Here is a 23,257-nt window from a genome sequence, read left to right on the forward strand (position 1 = left end):
CAACACCTCCTTATGCAACCAAAATGGCTCAAACTCCTCAAATCTATATGACATTTGCCCAAAAGTAATAGTTGGGAACATATGGGATATCTAGATTCAAATCTCTACTCTGTTATGAAGATCACTGGGTAACCCTGAGCCAGTCACTGCGTCTCTCAGCCTAATCTACTATACAGGGTTGTTGTGAGGGATAACCTGTACATCAAGTACCTTGGAGGAAGGGTGGGATTAAAAAATGGCATGAATAAAATACATGTATGGCACTACAACATAACCAAGTCCGAGAGAACAGCTGAAGCAAAGCTTACCTTAATGACCGCTTTTCCAGTAACATTGGCCACTAGAAAATTCATGGCAATGTCCTCACAATTCATGTGAGCATCCACCCAGTTCTTGATGTCCCCAGGCATTTTGTATGTGTACAAGTAGTTAAAATACTGCAGAAAGGAAAAGCAATTTGAGGGGGGGGGGAAGTAAGCTTTGTGCATATTTGTTGCAGTTACAGGTTTCCTAAACCATAAAAAAAGGTTTGAACTGGAATGGGAGTTAAGTGGTGGGCAGGTTCCACTGGGAATTAACAGAGGTTTGCACAAAAAAATTATGCCACATCCTTGCAGTCCTAATAATAATAATAATTTATTTATACCCTGCCCATCTGTCTCCAATAGAATATTAAAATACAATGATTCATCAAATATTAAAAACTTCGCTAAACAGGGCTGCCTTCAGATGTCTTCTAAAAGTTTGATAGATGTTTATTTCTTTGACATCTGATGGGAGGGCATTCCAAAGGGCGGGCGCCACTACTGAGAAGGCCCTCTGCTTTGCTTCTCGCAATGAGGGAACCACCAGAAGGCCCTCAGCGCTGGACCTTTCAAGTTGGCCTTTGTACCATTGGATGGAAGCAACTGTATTTTATGATTACTTTTATTTTATACATGCTCCGAGTACCTCAGCAGACAAACACAATAGAATTAATAATAAAATTAAAATAATAAAAAGTTAACAAATGCACAATAAAAATAAAACAGCAGAAAAATAAAATTGGGGGAGTTGCACGTGCTCCAAAACACAAGTGGCATTTTAAAATACCTTTTATTTTAAAAATGTAAAAGTGTGCCATAGAGAGAGTGGGCACTAAAGGAATGTATTCCAAACATGGGTATGCCAGTACTGGAGAGGCTGTCATTGGTTGCCACTATGGGGGCAACTGGAGAAGGACCTGTGAGGATTAGCACAGTACATAAGCAGGTACATGGGAGCAGGCGGCCTTGAAGATACAAATCCACTAGAGGTGTATCATGCCCAACATGTATTCCCACCCCACGGTTCTATTCCCTAATCTCTTCAGTAACTTAGATACTTGATCCAACGTGGCATTTTAAAATGGCAAGCTGCAATTTGAACTTGCTGGACCAACGACAGTCGTCCTTGGTTTTTGAACAGAATGCGTTCCGGAAGTCCGTTCAACTTCCGAAACGTTCAGAAACCAAGGCGCAGCTTCCGGAAACACAATCATTACCTCATCATTCCACTCTAAATGTTGCTCAGAACCTTTTCTGATAATCTTAATTGTGCCAAAGATCCAAAGAACCAGTACCACATGGCCATGAAATGTCTGGGCTTGAGCTACTCAAATACAGCCTTCCTTATGTCACACAGTGAACTTCTTTCAAATCAACGAATCTTTCAAAAGCATTTTTAAAATATGGAATGTGCCATTCAAGGGCAAAGAGATGAATAAAAATAGCCACTTGTATGCAAACATAATAGCCCTTCCGCTCTGCTGAAAAACCCGTAACATTATACCTCCGAGTCTGTATCCAAATATTTCAAACAGATAGCTATTTTATTCAAAGGGATCCACCAACAGAATGTGGCTTCTTTCTCCTTCATATCTGCCTATACCAGCACATTTGAGGAAGATCACCGACACCTGCATTATGCTATAACATGTCTACCATCCACTACTGACATACAAGGCTCTATCATTATGCCACATGCAAACCCACCACTTCAGAATTATGTCACATCTTACCTTGTGGTAAAACGCTGCTCCTGTGAGTACCATTGAAACTTCATTGGTCCACTCCGACTCATATTTCCACTTGCTTGTTTCATGGTCCCACAAATGTAAGCGACCAGGATATCCAACAAGCCGGTCAGGGAACTCTCTCCATACCTGCAGAGTATAACTGACATGTTATGCTAATGGTATTCACTGAAAAGCTGGACAATTTGGCTTAATAATATTGTTTTCCCCCCATAAAATAACAGTTACAGATAAATATGGAGTGTCTGCCGCAGGTTAAAGGGACTCCTGACCGTTAGGTCCAGTTGTGGATGACTCTGGGGTTGCGGTGCTCATCTTGCTTTATTGGCCGAGGGAGCCGGCGTACCGCTTCCGGGTCACGTGGCCAGCATGACTAAGCCGCTTCTGGCAAAACCAGAGCAGCGCACGGAAGCGCCGTTTACCTTCCCGCTGGAGCGGTACCTATTTATCTACTTGCTCATCCCATCACAGGGATTCGAACCACCGACCTTCCAATCGGCAAGCCCTAGGCTCAGTGGTTTAGACCACAGCGCCACCCGCGTCCCACAGGTTACAATGGTGTAAATCAGAACTCCCCTGGCCAACCTCTCCTTCCACACTTTGTGATGTTTGCTTCAGCAGCTGCTCTCTCCTTGGGCCTTTTTGAAAGCAGTTTACTACTACTACTACTACTGTTGTTGTTGTTGTTGTTGTTATTACTGTTCTTGTGGGAATGGGGGGTGTCCCCACCCCCTACTGTGGCATCAGCACTGCTGCTGCTCTTTGCCCAACTCTGGTCTATAGCCAACTTTCAGTTGTCCCTCTGTCAACTTGGCAGTGGCTGCTAAATAGCACTCTACTGCGCATCAATATAGTACAGAGATCAAGACGCTTCAGGCAGTCTGTCATCCTTATGGGATGTTATAACCAAGTGTCTTCGAAACAGTTCAGTTGTTTTCTTGAGTTGTGTTAAGCAACCATCTGCTTTCATTTCCCTTGCAAAAGGATTATTCAAGATTAATTGGTTGCTTCATAAAACAGTCTTTCCTGACAGCCTATTTCACTTTCTTCAATTCCTTTCACCTACCATATGCTCCCCCAAACAGCTTCAGATTTGACTGTTTTTCATTTCAGTCAGTGACCACAGTGACAGTTTGTGATACTGCATTTGGAGCGAGTAAAAAAAATATTCTAGTGACACAGTAATCTGAAACAATAAATCTTCACAAAGAGTACTTCATACAATATGCACTTTCAAAAATGGAAAAAAAATGTTTGTGCAAATATGGCTTATTATGAAAAAATAAACAGAAAACAATTTCAGCTTTCATGTTTAGACTTTGGACAGGCGGGTTAAGACAAATGCTTTGATCATAAGGTTAACAGTTTTTATATGTACAAATCTAGTAAAATCTAGAGTTTTGTATTAATCATTTCCTAGTGTGGCTCAAGTCACTTTTGGATATACATGAGAACTTTTTTATGTTTTCCAACAACTTTCTAGGTGCTTTGGTAGCAGTACTGCTACAGTTTCTTTCCACTTGCCTTGTTCCTGGCACCTGGATACAATCAGGATGCTTATTCCTATCACTTCATTACTCTGCTAGTGACTACCAGATCAAAACACAAGCTGACAGGAATAGGGACAAGTCATCATTAATACACCCCTTAGCTTCTATACAGTGCTGGCTACATTACTCAAAGACACATTTCCCTGAGTGAGCAGGAAAGGAAAGATGCGCGTGCCCAATAATACGGTGGTACAAATTGCATGTAGGCCATTTAAAGACAGAGGAAATTCTATTTGTGAAGTGCATTGTTTAGTTATCTGTGGTTATAACTGACACAACGTATGTGCATGTGTGAATATTTAAAAATAGCACGGGTGCTTCCCTTGCTTGGCACAAGCAATGCTACTGGCACTAATCAGACATTTTAGGGATAATGTGGCAGGTGTGCTTCACCTATGTACCACTGTTCACTACAGTGAACACGGTAAAGCACAGAGGAAGTTGTGTACGCCTGTAAGTACATACTGAGAGGCAGTACGCCAGGGAATAGCAGTTTCTGCAGAGGGAGCATACTCGGTGGAAGAGCACATGCTCAGCATCAGGAAAGTCCCAGGTTGAACCCCTAGCATCTCCATTTAAGGGTGTCAGGTAGCAGGTGATGGCAAAGACCTCGTCTAGAGGCCCTGAAGGACCACTGGAAGTCAAACAAGTCAGACTAGGCAATGCTGGGCAAATAGTTTGATCTGGTATAATAGCAAGAGAGGGATGTTTCTGGCATGCCCTGCTTGTAAGCTTCCTAGAAACATCTGCCTGGCCACTGCCGAATGCTGGACTTGATGGAGCTTTTGGTCTGATCCAGTAGGGCTCTTCTTACATTCTTATAATATGTACCAATGGTAATTCATCTCCACTACTACCCGCAAGTGACAGGAGATGTGCATCTCCGCCTTGACGCTTCTGAGTGCTCACCACATTAAACATTGTGATCACCAGTGTATTCACATTAAACATAATGTGTGGATCAGTTTTGACAGATCACAGTCAAAACATCACAAACAATGGAAGAGCTAGCTATCTTCTCATGTGGTCAGTCTACGTTTGGTGTCTCCATTTGCACTCTGATAATGCTTCTTGACTTATTTCATATGGTTTACATCCCGATAATTCAACCAAGACAGTTCTGATGAAAATGCACAAGAATCTTACTTGTCAAACCCAAAGATTCTCACCGTCTTTCTGCTCTTCAGTTCCTTCTTTCTCCCTGCTTTTAACGCTGTCAAATCATACATTAGTGCCACAGAAACTGGGGTTTCACAGCTCAAACCTGGCCTGGTTTCATTTCTCAAACATTTTTCAAACATTATTTTGGTGGCTTTCCCCTGTTCTCTACCCTTATTTTTCATTTTGTTGGCATTGTCCAAGGATCTAGCATCAGTACCTTATTTCTGACCCTATGGACGGACCTATAATGCAAAATGGGGAGCAGCTCTCCTTGCAGTCTCTATGATGTCCCATCCTTTTCTCTGCCCTGCATAAGTGTTGCTACAGTGTCACTGAGTTTGCAACGCTTTGCACCGACCAGTGAGCAGGCTGAAGTGTTATGCCATAAAGGCAGATCAGATAATGAGAGGCCAGACAGGAAATTTAAGGAAAAACTTTGGGGGTTTTGGGTTGTTGTTTTTTTAAAGAACAGCTGTAGGGGAAGAGAAGAGATAATGGTTAAAGAGAGACTGGGGAAGAAAGCTGAAAATAGGCAGGCTCAGCTGTGAAGACAGTTTCAGCTGACTAGCACAGTGCATGTATTAAAGACTAAGAACATCACAACACTCTGGTGTAAACTGAAGTGTGTCTAATAAATGGAAGCAGAGGAAGGAACCAGGCAGTGAAATTGAAATAAAAACATTTTAAGGCTTATCATGCTAAATTATATTATTTCAGGAAAATTATACAAGTTGCTTGTATAAGTATGATAAAGCTAGTCCAATTTAGCTTTGAAATATAAGGAGGCCTGTAGTATAGCTCATAAATTGACTTATTCATAAATTATCTCACAATTACCCTGGGATGCCGGAGTTGTTTCACCTTTCTTTCTGCTCTGAAGCACCCTAAACATACTTATGTATAATACAATGATTGAGAAGAAATGAGAGGCTCCCAAAAGGATAGGCTATTTACCACTTCTAAGTTAGAATAGTTAGGAACAGAGGCAAAACCCAGGTTCCATTCAGACATCACATTCCTTGCCTCTAAACCACAGTTTCATGACCAGAAATGCATAAAGATTGAGCTAGGATGGGTGATAAAAGCAGTCTTAGTCTCTGTTTTATTGCTAACTGGTGACCACATATAAAGGTCATCACATGCTCATATGTTGAAGACAGCATACATTCTTCTATGAACAGTTAAGAAAATATACTCATAGGAAAGTTTTGAGTCTAAACTTTAGATTAATAGGGAAAACAGCTGTTGCTCATATAGGACATAGTGCTTGCTTTATTACCGTAGCAGAAGAATGGCAAAGTGTAAGTCCAGCAACTATATGTCGAAGAGCATTAGAACTAGGTAAAAACGACAACAGCAGCAGCCAAACATTTTTCCATACCTAGCAGACACACTTTGGCTTTGCCCCACGTCTGACTTGTTTTTCTATGAATATACAGGAAGTGTGCCAAGTTAAACCTTAAACAGCAAGAAGAGCAAAAATCTTTGCTCAGCCTCAACAGGCACTTAGCATTTATCATCAATGTGAAACATAAGCCTGCCTCAGGCATTCTATTCCCATGTAAAGCTCACAAGGAAGCAGGGATGAGCACAGCAAGTTCCCCCTTATCACCACCATGGGTCTTTCAGGGTTCCAAACTCTGTGGGGAGATGCCATGAGTGCATGAGGATCTCCACTTTGGGAGGTTGCCTTCCAAGTCTTGGACAAGGAGTATGGTCACAGTGATGGGGGTAGAGCTTAGCATGCCTGTCACCCCCTGTGTGTTGGTTTTACAAGCAAGCAGGTTACAAGAACAGGTTACAAGAACACGCAAGAGTTATCCCTCAGTGTACAGAAGCAGGCAGAGCTGAAGCCACTGGCTTCTCACACAGAACACAAGTCTGGCAATTCCCAACACAGAGAGATAAACAGAGAGATTCATAAGCACTACAACTATAATTAAAAGTATATTTTGGGAGACAAAGAAACAGAATTAGCTGTAATGAAACCTTCAAACAGCAATTAACAACCCCAAATTTTAAACACAACCACGTCATGGTTAAAGAAAGGTAACTTCTAGCTGCATGAAGGTTGAAAATGGAAAATGTGGTTTAGAGCAAGACTGGTCTGCTTCGCCTTCATTTTCAAAAATTATGTTCAGCTGAATCCATGTTACATTTCTTTGCTCTTTTGCTTTTATCTTTCTTGTAAGGGGAACAGAAACAGCTGATGAATGGGTAGAAATGTTGTATAGTCATAACTGTTTAAGAGCACAGAACACTATCTGTCAGTACTTCTGTCAACACAATGCTGAAAAGCTGTCCTCTTACTTCTCACAAAGCTTCCACTTCAAGTCACAGAGCTGTAGATATTTGCATGCCTCCTTAAATTAAACGGCACATAGGGGCTATATTGCTCTTGCTTCAGTAGTTTTGCACCATGCAATAAATCATTAGGGACCCTAATAGTTCACTTTTAACAAGTAAAAAAAATGTCTGACACTTTTGAGTGTTACTTTAATTTTTATGGCTGAAAGTGTACAGAGATCAAAGTAACCCCCCTTCTCTTCTTCTTTTTATAAAAAGAGCCTAATCGATACAGCCAGACAAGTCTGTGCTGCTACAAAGTTCAGCCACATGTTTAAACAAGGTCTGGAGAATAAGCAGAGGAAGAACGTTACCAACATCACATTTCCAAATGTTTCTCCTGACTGAAGCAAGACACTTAAAAAAGAAACCCTCCTGGTAACATTATATGTTGCTACTGTTCCCTCAGAATTCCCTTGCAAACTGCTCAGAAATGCAACAGATACTTTCTTGGTGAAATACATAAACAGATAAATAAATTACCACAGGCCGAGGACAAGTTAAACATCTGGTAGCCAGCTCAGGCCTGTCAAGCAAGTCAAAGACACTCTGGCCCAGGGAAGATTGATCTGCAGTCACTGATTTGCGGGTTGAAGGTAGGAACTGCATTTATACACACTTCCCCTCATGCTCTTATAGAGGAAACAACATAAAAAAGGAACTGCCACACTCTGGATGTTTGATTCAGTCGTCCCCCCGCCCCCTGGTTAATATTAAAAATTAGCATGGTTGTGCATTCGCCCAGATATGTTTTAGGGCTCTTTTCTATCCCACATGTATGGCATTGCCCTGGATTCTAGAATTATTCTATAAATTGGTGGCTGCTATGATTATTACTATTTTAAACACACTAAGAGAAAAACAGCTTTTGCAAGACTCAGATGTGTCTGCCAAATCAGAGGAAGCTCTGTCCAAATGGCAGCATATTCACACAAAGACTATCCAGGCTGTTATTCAGGCAGTTCCACAATCCAAGCATCTGGCCAACATAAGTCAGGCAAACTAGGTAAAATGGACACTGAAGTTCAAATGTGGGACTGGGAGTTACAGATCCCCAGTTCAGTCACTGAATCACTATATTGCCTTGAGAAACTAACTTAGCCTCCTTAACATGAGACACTGTGAAGTGATCTATATACGGAAAGAGTGGTCAGTGCGTGTTTGGTATAATTTCTGATGTTCTTACATTTAAAGTGAAATATGAGCTGCAGCTTCCTCCTGCCCATGTCCAAGGTCCCCCGAGCCCCAACATCAGAGATATGGCTGGTTGGGACACATCAGAGCACGTTCCTAGTGGGCATCCTTAGGGGGCTTATTTTGTGCCCTTCTTTATGGCTTTTTGCCTCCTTGTGGAGACCTTTCTATTTCAACAATAGCCATTTGGCCTGTCAAGTCACTGATGGTTCTTGCATTCTCCCAGATTTTTCATAACAAATTTTACCTTTATATCCTCCTCTCCTAAATCGTCTATATTATTACAATTTGTTGTAAGTTTTGATTTACCGAATCTAAGCTACTTAGATTGCAAATTCTTCAAGTACACACAAACAACGCATATAGAGATACTCCAGCCAATTCCCCAGATTACAGCTGCTTCCCCATGCCCTTTGCCAGCAGTCCAGACACATGAGATTATTTAGCCAAGTCTATTCAAACCGACATGCCACAGTCTTCTCGGAGACTTGCCCAAGGAAACTGCTTATTTGAAAGCAGTCCCATGTCAAGATCTCTCTTCTTTCTGAAAGCTTGTGTATCAAAGGAAAACTTATCCCCTGTCCTTCTTCCTGGCATGTTCTGAACCAGAGCAGGCTACATGTTCATTTGTCTAGCCTTCCATTGTGAATACACAGCTGTTCTGTACTTGTCCACACTCCTGTTTGAGTGTAACCTTCCATCCTTCATGTTTCCCCAAAAGAAGAAAATATAAGTTTGGCTGCTTATATAACTGCTAATCCCCATGGGAGAACCTCCCTGTCTGGAGACACATATGGCATACTTAAATCTCTTTTCCCCATATATATTTTATTATTGTTTAAGTCAGTATGTCAATTGTCAAACCAACTCCATATAATGTCAACTGTCTTAAGCTTATTCTTTTGTACTAAGTTACTGTTAGTTCACCCACTCCTTTCTAATTCTCCCTTAATTCCTTACTTGAGGATCCAGACCATCTCATTCCCCTCTCTGCCACTTAAAACAACATCCCTCTCATATTTAACAAACAAACAAACAAACCCTGCACACTTAAAGGAAAAACAAGCTTGCTGACATGACTTCATCTTCTCCTCTCATCTTCAACTGTCAGCCAAACCCAATGACTTTTCCTAAATTATTCTGTAACGTTCAGCACTGTCAACTTTGATTTCTATAGCTTCCACAATGCTGAACTCCAGGAGTGGTGAACTTCACACCCTTGGAGGGCATCACAAAATTAATGTGGCCTGATGGCACTGCCAACAGCATTGCCAACAGGTACTGGCAACAATGCAATCAGCAACGTACTCTCTTGATCTTTGCTCATCCTGGCTACCACCTGGGTGCCAATGTTCTTTTTTGAAAGGAAGAGTCTCAATAGGGTTGCAAGTTATACAGATTATCTAGTTTGGGATCATGCCTGGTGACAGGACTGCACTGCTCTTGGTCAGCTTGATTGATGACATTTATCGAGATAAGAATAAGGGGAGTGTGACCCTGTTGCTTCTGGTTTATCTCTTAGTCCCTTTTGAAAGCATCATCCTGGGCAGACTCTGTGGTTTGGCTCCTATCTATGGGGTTAATTTCAGAAAATGGTACTCGGTGATTGTCACAGGCAGCTGTGTTGTGAAGTACTGCTGGGCACATTCACACCCACAATATGAAGCTGTTGAGGATGATCTTTAGGAAATTTGTTGTGTGGCCATGCAAGCCCTAAACAAGTATCTAGACACAGTGGTGGGTTGGATGACCTGTAGCGGTCACTCCAGGATCTGCTATCTCCAATGAAATAGCACTGCTCTCTACATCCATTTACTGGGGCACCAAGATAATATTCGAAGCCTTTATCCAGGAACTCCTGTCAGGTGGGGTGCAGCAGGAGACTATAGGGCCTTTTCAGTGGTAGCATCCTGGTTGTGGAATGTGCTGTTTTATTTTCTGTTCTTGATTTACTTTTATGCTGCTTCATATCTTATGGTATCATTCCTGTGGTTATTGTATATTTAATTTGTTTCTATGTTATGTTAAGCTGTCCTGAGAGCGTTTTGGGGCGGCCTGTGTCATAATAATCATCCAATGTGCTGAAGACCAAACTTCTGTTTATAGTAGAAGACTAAACGGGCAACACAGAAAGACAGGTTTTGGAAATCCCTAAAAAGCGTCATGAGAGAAATACACAAATATAGTTTCCCCTCTGCTTCTGTCCAAGAGTTTCATCTTTCAGGCTCTCTGGCACACTCTTTATGTGCTAACCTTGCATATGAGTTGGAAAAGAACTATAGCTAATCCTCCCTCCATGCTGGGCAGCAAGGGCAGCAAAATGCAAAGATAATATTTTCTGAAGATTAACAGCATTTCCTGGATAGCTGCAAGAACTTTACGCTGATTATGCATCATGGTTAAGAACATTTTAGCTGAGGATTTGTTCCCAGAAGCATTTAACTCCATCAACTCAAGTCATGCAAAAAACAAAAGCCGTCTTACCTCATAACCAAACTGCAGCTCATCTGATGTCAACATGATTATGTCATCATCAATGGCCAACACTGCTTCCGTTTCAATCTCATTATAGGGGAAGAAGCGGTTACTCAACTTGTTTTCTGTGGTCCGTACAACCTTTAGTGGCACTCGAACTTTCGGCCAAACCGTTTCTGTGAAGAGCAAAATCTAAGATTTTATTTGCATTTTTGCTGTATCTCATCTGCAGTTTTATTACACCTCCACCCCTACCCACCAATCAAGTCCTTGTGCTCTATGCATGTATTAGGCCATGAGTAAAAGGTAAAGGTAAAGGGAGCCCTGACTGTTAAGTCCAGTCGCGGACAACTCTGGGGTTGTGGCACTCATCTTGCTTTACTGGCCGAGGGAGCCGGTGTTTGTCCACAGACTGCTTCCGGGTCATGTGGCCAGCATGACTAAGCCACTTCTGGCGAACCAGAGCATCACACAGAAACGCCATTTACCTTCCTACCGGAGTGGTACCTATTTATCTACTTGCACTTTGACGTGCTTTAGAACTGGTAGGTTGGTAGGAGCAGGGACCGAGCAATGGGAACTCACCCCATCATGGGGATTCGATCCGTCAACCTTCTGCCATGAGTACAGCAGGACAATTAAACTATGGGAGGGATTCACTTGACAAACCCTGTCAGTGGAAGCCCTACACATGGGTGTCTGCTTGCACAATGGGACTGTTCTCTCCCTATCTCCTCTCACAATTGGCTGTGGGAGAACCAAAGAACAGCATGTGGTGGGAGGAGAGAGAGAATAATTTTGTCTGGCAAGATGATATGCTTGCAGTGATGCAACATATATAACTGCACAACACTGAACTTCATCCAATGTATTCCGACACTCCAATTAATTCAAATAACCTTGAGATACAGGTACGACTTTGAATACTATAGTGGTATCTCTGGTTACGTACTTAATTTGTTCTGGAGGTCCGTTCTTAACCTGAAACTGTTCTTAACCTGAAGCACCACTTTAGCTAATGGGGCCTCCCACTGCTGCTGCGTCACCAGAGCACAATTTCTGTTCTTATCCTGAAGCAAAGTTCTTAACCTGAAGCGTTATTTCTGGGTTAGCGGAATATGTAACCTGAAGCGTATGTAACCCGAGGTACCACTGTACTAGCATTAAGAACATACATCATTATTTAATACAGGGGTGGGGAACCCATACTTCTCTCTCTCTCTCTTTCTCTCTCTCTCTCTCTGTGTTTGTATGCACACATTCCAATGACTGGTGGGGCAAAAGTAGATGGGACAACCCCCCTAAAAGAAAAAAAAAGTATGTACCTCTATCTTCCCTTTGTTACAAATACACATGCGCCAGACACCAAGCACTCAGCACTCTCTAACATTCATACATGCACTCCAACACATCAGGCAAGCAGGTCAGTAACTCACTCAGCACTCCCAGCCCTCTCCACTCCAGATCTGGGAGAAGTGGGTAACTGGAAAGAACCCTCTGCCTGCACTTTACAGAAAAGGCAGGCAGAGGGCTCATTGCCAACCATGGCACTGTGGTGCTTAGCACTAAGACCAGACAAGAGATCCCTCTCCTGCCTTTTACTCACAAGGAGATGTTCTCTCTGATCTTAGTACTGTGGCACTGACATCAGGCCTAAGAGATCCCTTTAACTGTTCTGTGGCTGACATCATATGGCATTAGTAGGTACACATAAAAGAGATGTACATGAAAACATCTCTGTTTCCTGGAAACACAGTTGATGGAGATTATGGTCAGATGTCCATTTTCACTGCTAGGAGAGTGTGATTTCATAGTTTACAGAGTACTCCAAAAGAACGTATAAAGTTCTGCACACTTCAGATGCTGGCATCCAAACATAATACCTGAGACAGCTTCCTTAGGAAAACTGTACCCCTTTCCAAACCACACTAAACAACTATGAAAAGAAAGTTTACCTTGGAGGGGTTTTAAGAAAGGCAGAATTGGCCCAGATGAGCAAAAGAAACAAGAAATACAGAGTGAGAGGTTTTGGAAATATAATCATTTCAGTTTCCTACTCCAAGGTGGCCCTTGTTAAAACAAAAAAATGTTTTATATAATTAATTCTTACTAGCACTATTAGTGAGGTCTTGGTTCAGTGGCAGAACACACACTTTGTGTGTACACAAATACACGCAAGCTACAGAGAGGGGCAATAAGGTATACACTCCAGAAAAGGCTAGTTATGAATCAGATGAGATGGAAGAGGAACGGAGCCATGTGAGTATCTAGTGAGACACAAGAGAATATGAGAGGAGGAAATGGTGGCTTTCTAGAGCCATGTTCTGTGACACTGTGATGACCTAAATATAAGTTCATTACCTAAACAAAAATTCTAGTCGCTCTCAGTAGTAGACAATTTAATTTTTGTATGTTTTTGTATATTTCCTTAACTCCACACAATTGCAAGAAATTAACAGACAGATCCTGTTTATTGAACCAGGTGACCTAAGGCACTATCTTAGTTTAGTTTTACCTCAAAGGGTCATAGTGAGAAGAAACAGGCTAAGGCCAGATGTGTCACCCCACACGTTCCTTAAGGGAAGGTTGGGATAGACAGATAGATATCCATCTTTACCAGGTTGTACATCATTTTAGGTTGAAACAGGAAACGTTTTTATTTTTTATTTTTTGCACTGCATCTAAATAGAGATAAGTTCACTAAATTAATATCCTTCTACTGTCAGCATTGCTAAGGAGTGGGAATAAACTGTGTTAGAGATTTGTGTGTTATCTAAACCTTAAAAAGGTATAACTACCAACAGTGAAGTGAGGATGCTACGGAGGTGACAGCGATTTCAAGTTGTAGAATATGGTGTGGCAACAGCAGTGGAAACGAGATCAGCTCTTAACATTGTAACTTTTACCCACTCTGCATAATTTTCTTGAGCTTAAAAACCATCAGTTTAGAGTTAAATGTTAATGAAAAGTTATTGGATAAGAAGGGAGAATTATAATAATGTTTCTGCCTACACAAATATTTCTAGCAGCAGACATTTAGACCACAATATTTATTTTAGCAAATGCAGACTAAGTGAAAAACATCAGTTTCTCCTATAACACTGCAAAGCTTCCAAGCCGTCTATTTTTTAAAATTAATATCCTATGTGCAAGTCATATGCATTTGTTGGCCCTCTGGCTGAGCCGACAATCCTCCTTACACACTGAACACTCTGCTAATGATGTCTATCTATTTACATACATGCAGCCAATAGCCCTCAAAGGCTCTTTACTACTCCGGTGAGAGAGAAATTGCTTGCCTCAATCTGATTTTGGTGTCAAAAGAAGCCCAAGGAAGCCATACAGATACAATACCTGGTGGAAAGTATTCAGCATGACACCATTTGCAAGTAAAGAACCAAAACACCACGCCTTCATTGAGAGTTTCCCTTTACAATGTAGTTTGAAAACAGTGTGTTTTCTGATTCCATTGTTTTCTTAAACGTAATAGAAATATTGTTATATTAATGTATGTTACAGTTGCATAAATGTAACAATACAATTAGGAGTTATGAATTACCTTAACAACATTTCACAGACCTTGTAACTACAGCACACGCTACTTGAGCAACTTATAAACGATCACCGTTAGTTCACAATTGTATGAGTAGAACAGATAAAACAGTTACAGTCAAACCTCAGCTGTCAAACGTAATCCATTCCGGAAGCCCGTTCTGCTTCTGAAATGTTTGACAATCGAGGCGCGGCTTCTGATTGGTTGCAGGAGCTTCCTGCACTCAAGCAGAAGCCACGCCGGATATTTGGCTTCTGAAAAACATTTGAAAACTGTAGCATTTACTTCCGGGTTTTCGGCATTCGGGAGCTGAGTTTTGACTGTACAATGATGCATATTGTTGCTACAATTTTCTGTGACAGTGTAATCGCAAAGATTATACATGCCCCCTTTACTGCAGCCAGCACCAGGAAGCTCTTCTAGTTCTGAGGCTGCCTTTCTCAACATACCAGAAAAGCTGGTTATGTTTATACTCTGAACCTATCATACAATCAACTTCAGACCCAGCTCTATAAGGAAGAGATGTCCTCTGGAACATTTGTCCATTGTGACTTGCTCATCTCCCAACAAAGGTATTTAAGCATGGAATTACCAATATTTGAAAAAAGCAAAACGAAAAACACTTCATCATTCATTTGAAAGTGTATGAGGAGACCATCTGGCCACAGATGTCTCTGCCACTTTTAGCTTTATTATAGTAATAAAAATCTACGGCTTGATTTTCAAGCTCTGATATTATTGTATATTTCTTCGCAAGTAAAGGAGAATCACTGTGCTTCCTTTCTTTGGCACATAACAGCAGCATTTATGGTTTTCTGAAAGATTTGATACTTGTAAGCTGACACTTCTGGATTCATTTATTATTTTATTTGTTTATTTAATAAAATTGATACAACATTTGATTGGGTTGTGTTATATATATATATATATATATATATATACACACACACACACACACACACAAACACCCCATAAAAGATAAAAAACAGTAAAATCAAGAAATATGTACAACCCTACTTTAAAACACACAAAAGTTAAAATACTAAAACAGATTAAAATTGTTGCGAAGTGTGGACACTGCGACACTAAATGATCAAGTTCTTTTAATTGTAGCAGGTGTTACGGGGGGCACCTGTAGTAGTGCCAATTCTGCTGATCGAAGTGGTCGAGTGGGCAGATGTGGCATAAGACGACTTCATAGGTGAACTGGTCCCAACTTGTTATGGGCTTTATATACTAATGTTAACACCTTGAACTTGGCCCAGTAGCAAATTGGCAACCAGTGCAGATCTCTGAGCACAGGTGTATATGCTGACAAGGCCTCACTCCCATCAGCAATTGTGCTGCAGCATTCTGCACTAACTGCAGCTTCCAGATTAATTATGAAGGAAGCACCACATAAGAGTGCACTGCAATAATCTAGTCTTGAAGTAACTAGTGCATGAACTACAGTGGCAAGGCTTTCCTGGTTGAACCAGCCACAGTTGGTAAAAGGCACTTATAGCTACTGAGACTACCTGAGCATCCAGTGACAGATAGAATCATAGAATCCTAGAGTTGGAAGAGACCACAAGGGCCATCCAGTCCAACCCCCTGCCAAGCAGGAAACACCATCAAAGCATTCCTGACAGATGGCTGTCAAGCCTCCGCTTAAAGACCTCCAAAGAAGGAGACTCCACCACACTCCTTGGCAGCAAATTCCACTGTCGAACAGCTCTTACTGATAGATCCAGAAGCAACCCAGACTATGAACCTGCTCCTTCAGAGGGGAGCGCAACCCCATCCAAGGCAGGCAACTGACCAATTTCTCAGACAATGGAGCTAATCATCCACAGTGCCTCTGTCTTGCCATGATTCAAGCTCAGCTTTTCTAACCCTCATCCATTTCACCACTTTATCCAGTGCACTTCTTGATTCAGATGTTATGGAGAAACAGAGCTGAATGTCATCAGCATACTGATAGCACCTTGCCCTGAAACTCCCAATAACCACTTCCCAATGGCTTCATGTAGATATTAGGGGCCAGAAAGGCACTCTCCCAATGCTACACTCTGGACATGGTCCTGAAGGTAGGATTGGAGCCACTGTAATACAGTGCCCCCAATTCCCATTCCCTAAAGCCAGTCCAAGACGATACCACGGTTGAAGGGATCAAATGCCAAGAAGAGATCAAGAAGCAGGTGTAAGGTTACTCTCCCCCTGCCCTGCACTCTGCAAAGGTCACTCATCAGGGCAACCAAGGCTGACTCAGTTCTTTAGCCAGGCCTGAACCCAGATTGGAAAGATCTTTCAATTGTAAGAATGCAGTAGACCTTAAGTTGCAGCTGCACACAACTTACCGGTAATACAGCTCAGAAAGGTCCTTCTGATTCATTATTCAGAAACCAATTCTTGAGCTGGGGAGTCTAGCACTGCTACCTTTGTTAATGGAAACAACCTGTGCTTGTTAATTTCTGGATTTTACTACAATTATAGTTCCCTGGGCTTCTAAGGACCAAGGTGGCATAGCACAAGTTCTAGATTTTGTGCAATTAATAGTTTCAAGCTATGTCACACAACATTATGCCTGTCATTTTACACAATTTACAATCTTGTAACATGTTTGTTAGTATTGTTTCATTTTAAAATAAAACAGAAGAAGCACACTTCAGAAATGTCAGGTGGTCATTAATATACTAGGGTGGGGGCTTCAAACTTGCCTGTAACTTTGCATGAGTTCATTTTATTTCCCTTTAATTTTTGTAAGCCTGTAGCAAAGGCTTACAATATTCTTTATTATACAACCAAGTTACAAATTGAGAATTGGTAATACATAAAGAGAAATGAATTTATACAGTTACTATGGGGCCATCAATGGGGAATTGTGGGGAGAGATGGATAAGCTAACTGCCTTTATATCCACCGATGCAGTAGTCAATATTAAGAGCCAATTTCAAATCTGAATTTACTGTACGCCCATCATGAGCAAAAATTACCTTTGATGTTCTCTTTCTAGTTCCCATTAATGTATATCAAAAATACAACTGGTTCAAATAACAGAAAACGTACCTGACTTTGCTCAAAGCCAGAAATGTGTTCCCTATACAGCACTGGCCAGGATATCCTGCATTTGATACTCAACCAGGTTAATGGTCCCAGCTTTACTATCACCAATTAAAAGAGAATAGCCATAAATGTGCAGATACTACCGTAGGGTAATAAACTAGACCTTATCGTTGACAGCGGTGTGCATTACTAACTTCAAACTCATTCCTTGTCCTAATCCATCAGAAACTTCCTGGCTTTAATAGGCTATAAATGGCAGAAGCTTTGAAGTCCAAGGATTAGGAGCCGTAATAGACAGACTGAATGAAAGACTTAGTGAAACCAAGTTCTGCTATCCTACCAAAGAGCTAGGTGGAACGAACTGTATGCATTTGAATTAAAACAAATTAAATTAAACCCCTCGACAGCAGACCAGGACATTCCACAACCTATCCAAGTGTTAAAAATACATAGATGAAGGGGGTAGCTGGCGGTCACATAAGAAAGTTATTAAAATACATACCTATTAGAAAGTAAAGCTAAATAACTAAGTCTCAGTAAGGAAACAAACCTATGACCTTCAGGGCCAATTATTTTTCATGTCAACAACTTAATATATTTTCAACAGTATATCAACGAAAAAGGGTTATATAATGATCTGCTACAATGAACAGAGTTTTAAGTTTAAAAATAGTGAAATACTACTTGGCCATGACAATTTAGCTATCAAATAATTTGGCTTCATCCAAATCTCAGGATTAAATAAACGAACATGTACACACACAGGGGAGAAATGGGAAGAAGACATGTGAGCTTAAGAAACCCAATGATTGTCCTGCTCTCAAGAGGCAGGACACTTATACATTTTATAACAAACTTCAGATAGGCTTCTTTTATTCAAAGGTACAAAAATATTCCACCCAAATGCAAAATATTTCAGTATCTATGAACTATATGCATCAGATAAAGCTGACCAGTAATCAACTGACCTATCAGCGTTCACATAATCAACCCCTTTCTACCTCAAATCATTTCTAGTATTCTATCTCTTTGACACACTAAAAGCACAACAGCTCAAAGTACTAGAATGAAAGTGCATGTTTTTATTTATATAAACAGAAAGTGGAAACAGGCACCCAGAAATCAGTGTGTGAACTTAGGGTAACACACACAATTCTGGTATGTATATATACATACACAAATACATGAACCCCCACCTACTTCTAGTATACATACATGCACATGCAAATGTGTGTGTACACATGCACACAACTCCCCTCGCACAACTTCCCTTCCTCAAGAAACACAAAGGGAGGGATCCAGATCCCATACTCCTTCACTAATCTTTTGTCTGGTTGCTAGAAAGAAACAAACAAAAAGGAGACAGCACTGGAGGATGATGGTCCCCTAAAGAAATCTCCACTCCTAAAGCAATTGTTGGAGCTTGGTCTGGGCTGCGGAGAAGGGTGCAACATGCCATGTCCTTTTCTTTATCCCAAGCTTACCAACGATTCTGAGAAGTTCTGGTGAACAGCAGTAGACAGTCAGTGACTTCTTCGCCTTGTTGATACCACTGCTGCCTGCCCCAAGAAAACTTGAGTGTAACAAGTTCAAGGCACCCGCTCAAGTGTGGAAGGGAAGAGTGGGCAGCAAGTTACTCCATCTTGCTCCTAGCTTGGCAGCTTATCCAATCCATGGTTACTCAGCAAGTTACAGCTGGTGCGATCACTTTAGCTTTGACTGCCTTTCCTAGAGATCCATAACCAAGCGCAATAGGTTACAGGGTTTATTCGTTGTAGGCCATTATAACCTGTACTCTCAGCACTCAAGTGCTGTAAAAGCAGTTCACAACCAGGGATTTAGGTGAAAATGGATTCAAATAATCTTCCAAAAGTGCTTGGAGCTGACAAGCAGCCACTTGTGCACTTTAGTGAAGAGGGGATTTTTCACAGCCAGCCAGTACTTGTTGCAATACTTAGAATTCAGGGAGACTCTCTTTAGACGTGACCTTGTAACTGCCTATTCTAAAGGTAGTTGGGACCACTCCAGGCATGGAGTAATTAATCACTTTCATTTGTGGACCCAGGCAGTCACCCCCTTCTGTTAGATGTAATAAGCCAAGAGGAACGAGGTGCTAGTACATAATGCTGGACCCTTCTAATCACCTTGTCTTTGTCCTCATGACATAGCAATGAAAACATGTACCACAAAACAGGACTACGCAGCGCTCTGAACAGCTCCCAGACTGCACTGCACAATTGTAGCATTCAGGCTGAAGCAACTACAAGGAATTATCCTTTAAGTACTCAGCAAACAGGTCACAGTATGCCCCCTGTACACCACTAAGCATGTCAAGTTTGGGAGGATTTCTAAGGTGATAGTTTCATTTAATACACCACCCAGCACTGTTTGGTGGCATCTACTACTACTACTAGAGGTCAATACCTACCCATCCTCAACCTCTTAAACGGCATCCTCCATTTTCTGCACACAGACAAAGTTATGTGGTACATGCATATTATACCAAAGGGCAATATGTCAAGAAGCGTTGGAATATATATTGTTCCATGTTCATTTTATTATTTAGTTTAATGAACATAAATTCATGTTCAAAACAGATATTAAGAAACATACATTTCTATAATAATAATAATAATAATAATAATTTATATGCCACCTATCTGATTGGGTTGCCCCAACCACTCTGGGTGGCTCCCAACAAATTAAAACATCAGACAGTGTAAAACATCAAACATTTAAAACTTTCCTATACAGGGCTGCCTTCAGATGTCTTCTAAAAGACAAGTGGCTGTTTATTTCCTTGACATCTGTTGGGAAGGCATTCCACAGGGCGGGCACGGTTACTGAGAAGGCCCTCTGCCTGGTTCCCTGTAACCCCACTTCTCACAATTTAATGTATACTGAGAAAGGATCACAGGTTTAATTAGCTGTGGGAACCTGGCAACCTGAGGGCCACAGTTCCTCATGGGTGACCTTCCAGGGGCAACATGCCAGTGGCATGTGTGGCCAGAGATAAAAGTGATCAGGCCCAGAAGCATATGGGAGAAGAATAACAGATGAAACTCTTATCTTTATACAGTAGACTAAATTTCAGCCATGCAAAAGCCAGAGGTTTTTACACACACACACACACACACAACCTTCCTTCCATACAGGCAAGCAAGAGGCATTAACAGAGTTCAAGGGCACATTCAGCCAGGTAAAAGCACTCAAAGAGAGTGCTGGGGAGGGGGCATGGCCTGACAGTGTCCTGGAGGCCGGCATCCTTGGGTTAAACATTCTGAATTTGAGAATGTGTTCTTAGATTGTAGAGAATTTCAAACAATGGGAAGTTCAGGAAAATCAGGCTTCATGCAGAAATGCAATTTTCAATTATACACTTGATAATTCTATGACCTCAAAGCAAGAAAGTGAAATTCACTAACCGTCAATTAACATTTACTCATCCCTGGTAGATGAACATGCAGTTTGGTTGAGATGGCATACAACATTCTATGGTCTAAGCAGTAATTTCATGGGACATTTGAAATATACTGATATTAAAGTTCATGAAAAGGTTCACTGTTAAATTTTGGTAGGATTTGCTCTATTTACAAGAACAAGAGTACAATGAAGTGAGAACTGAAGGTAACAAATAGGGCTTGGAAAAGCAATAAGCACTGGCACACCAGAGTCATTCATGAGATGAAGCCTAGCTTTTAAACAATTGGTCAGTATTTTCATGAGTATGGTCTGGCAGGGAAGGAAAACTTCCATTGGCAAACAGTCTGTGGTTGCTTTTGACTTAATAGCTGAACAGAGCAGCACCCAATATTTTATTTTAAGTGCATATTTTCCTTTTATAGTAATATTTCACAACTTGCCAAGTAAGTGATCTACTTTGTGATTTTGAAAATTTGAACATGGAAGTTGCATAACTTGTTTAAAAGGAGACAAAGGAAGAGAAATAATTTGTGGAGCTATAGAATCAAGTATACTTGTGCCTTGAACCACTGTATTTTAATTTCTATTCTGCTTTTTCTCAAGATGGTTATACTGAAATTAAATTACATTTAGGAATTCACATTACTGCACATCTACTTAAAATCTGGGCACTAAAAGCCATTAAACAGTGAAGTAAAGTATTCACAACATTTCTCGAAGGCTTCAACTTTCACAGCGTTCTTAACAGAGTTCCACAACTGATGGACAATCACAAAAAATACTTCTCCTTCCTCAATAGTATGGTCAAAATCCATCCAATGAATATTGTGCTTAAGCTGTTAAGCCAGGTATGTGAAACCTTGGTACCACAGACCTAGTTAGGCACAGCAGTGGTCCTAATTTGGCTCATGAGGCAATTTCCTCCAAGCCAACATTGTATATGACATCAGCTGTGGTGCAGGTAAAGATGTGGCTGTTAAGGAACAATCAGGAGCCTTAAAAGTGGTGCTCCTGATTGTTCTACGACTAGCAGAGCTTGCATCCAGTGCCTTTTTTAATTTAGAGGCCAGATGCAAGCCCTGCCAGAATCAGCAACACTCAGGAACTCTGGAGAGCAATTGATCCCTGTTGGAAGAGAGGCTTTAAGTCACTGCCAATCAGCGTTTGAGAGGTGACTTCAAGCCCCAGTGAGTTCCTTCACAGGCATGGCTTGGATCATCCCTATGCTTATGAAGGAAGCTCTTCTGTTTTCAGCATGACCCGACTTCAAGGCAGGGTGCAAAGGAAAAATGGGTCACCTGATAAGAGGAGCTTGGTTCCCCACAACTTACCTTCTGGTGGAACTTTGTTCTGGTTGTTCCAAACTACTAACAACTTTGAAAGGCTGGGCACCTTTGAGACTTCAGTGATGACTCTAAAGAGGCTCTCAACCCGATCGTAGGTCAGGACAATAGCAGTGAAGCCTTGTGACTGAGGTGGGATCAGTGGAAGAAATAGTGGGTTGCTTACGCTGCTCCATTTCTGCAGAAAGGAAAAAAGTAGGATTAAACAAAGGTCACTTTTCAGTAATAAAATAGGAATAAATCAACTGAATGCAATTTCCCTCATTAGGATCAGATCAGCACACCAACACATTAAGCATTTTAGAGGGAAAACTGGTCTTTGAAAGCCTCTTTTTGTGATAGAACACCAATATTGGTTAAATATAAACATGTTCTATGCATTTGTTCAAGTCATAATAAAAACTATCAAGTACGTTCTGGGATACCGGAAAATAAAAGACAGATTACTGGAAAACCAAAAAGATTCAGCTACCCTGGCCTGCTTCTTCCCCACATCTCTCTTCCCAAAAGGAAGCTTAATCTTTATATGAATTCAGACTAGGCCAACAAACAGAAAACCAGCCTAGTGCCACAATTTCTGGGGGGAAATGAAGTAAAGAGAGGCAAATTCATAAACCTGACACAAAATGGGCACAAATAAAAAGGAAAACATACTCTTGGTTCAATACAGAAGGATAAAAAAGCAACCTTCAACAAAAATAGGCTTGTTCTATGGTTTTAAACAGTCTACCTTTCAAGCATTTTAAAAAACAAGAAAAGAGGCAAAGATTATTTACTCCACCTAATGTTCCCTAAATACTTTTAAAAGACTAATTTTACCATCATAAGGAAGCCAATTTAGCTGGCAGAGACGCAGATAAGGCACAGTAGAGCCAAAATGTAGAGTCCCAACAGAATGCATTTTGTAGTATACCTTTCTTTTCCCAGTGACACAATCGAAGACTAACATAAAAGAGTATAGATGGGAAAAAGCAGGAAAATGTTTTGAATCTAGGCCTATGAAAAACTAGGGCATTAACTTCACCCTTGCATAGGACATTGTAACATATTGGCTAGGATCAACAGTCTGATATACAGCTAAATAATTTTATTGCACATACGGATATTCTCAATT

General features: G+C 41.0%; 1 protein-coding gene across 1 annotated transcript in view; it reads right to left on the minus strand.

Moving 5' to 3' along the window:
- The window catches only part of EXT2 (exostosin glycosyltransferase 2), a 78,506-nt gene that overhangs the window by 7,049 nt on the left and 48,200 nt on the right, over window positions 1-23,257 (minus strand). Inside the window, exons 9-12 of the mRNA XM_033149484.1 lie at window positions 22,132-22,321; window positions 10,789-10,955; window positions 2,039-2,182; window positions 309-437 (exon numbers count right to left, since the gene is read on the minus strand). Coding sequence (XP_033005375.1) covers window positions 309-437; window positions 2,039-2,182; window positions 10,789-10,955; window positions 22,132-22,321 — 630 coding nt within the window. The remainder of the gene's footprint in view (window positions 1-308; window positions 438-2,038; window positions 2,183-10,788; window positions 10,956-22,131; window positions 22,322-23,257) is intronic.

This window comes from Lacerta agilis, chromosome 1 (assembly GCF_009819535.1).
Source record: "Lacerta agilis isolate rLacAgi1 chromosome 1, rLacAgi1.pri, whole genome shotgun sequence".
NCBI lineage: Eukaryota > Metazoa > Chordata > Lepidosauria > Squamata > Lacertidae > Lacerta > Lacerta agilis.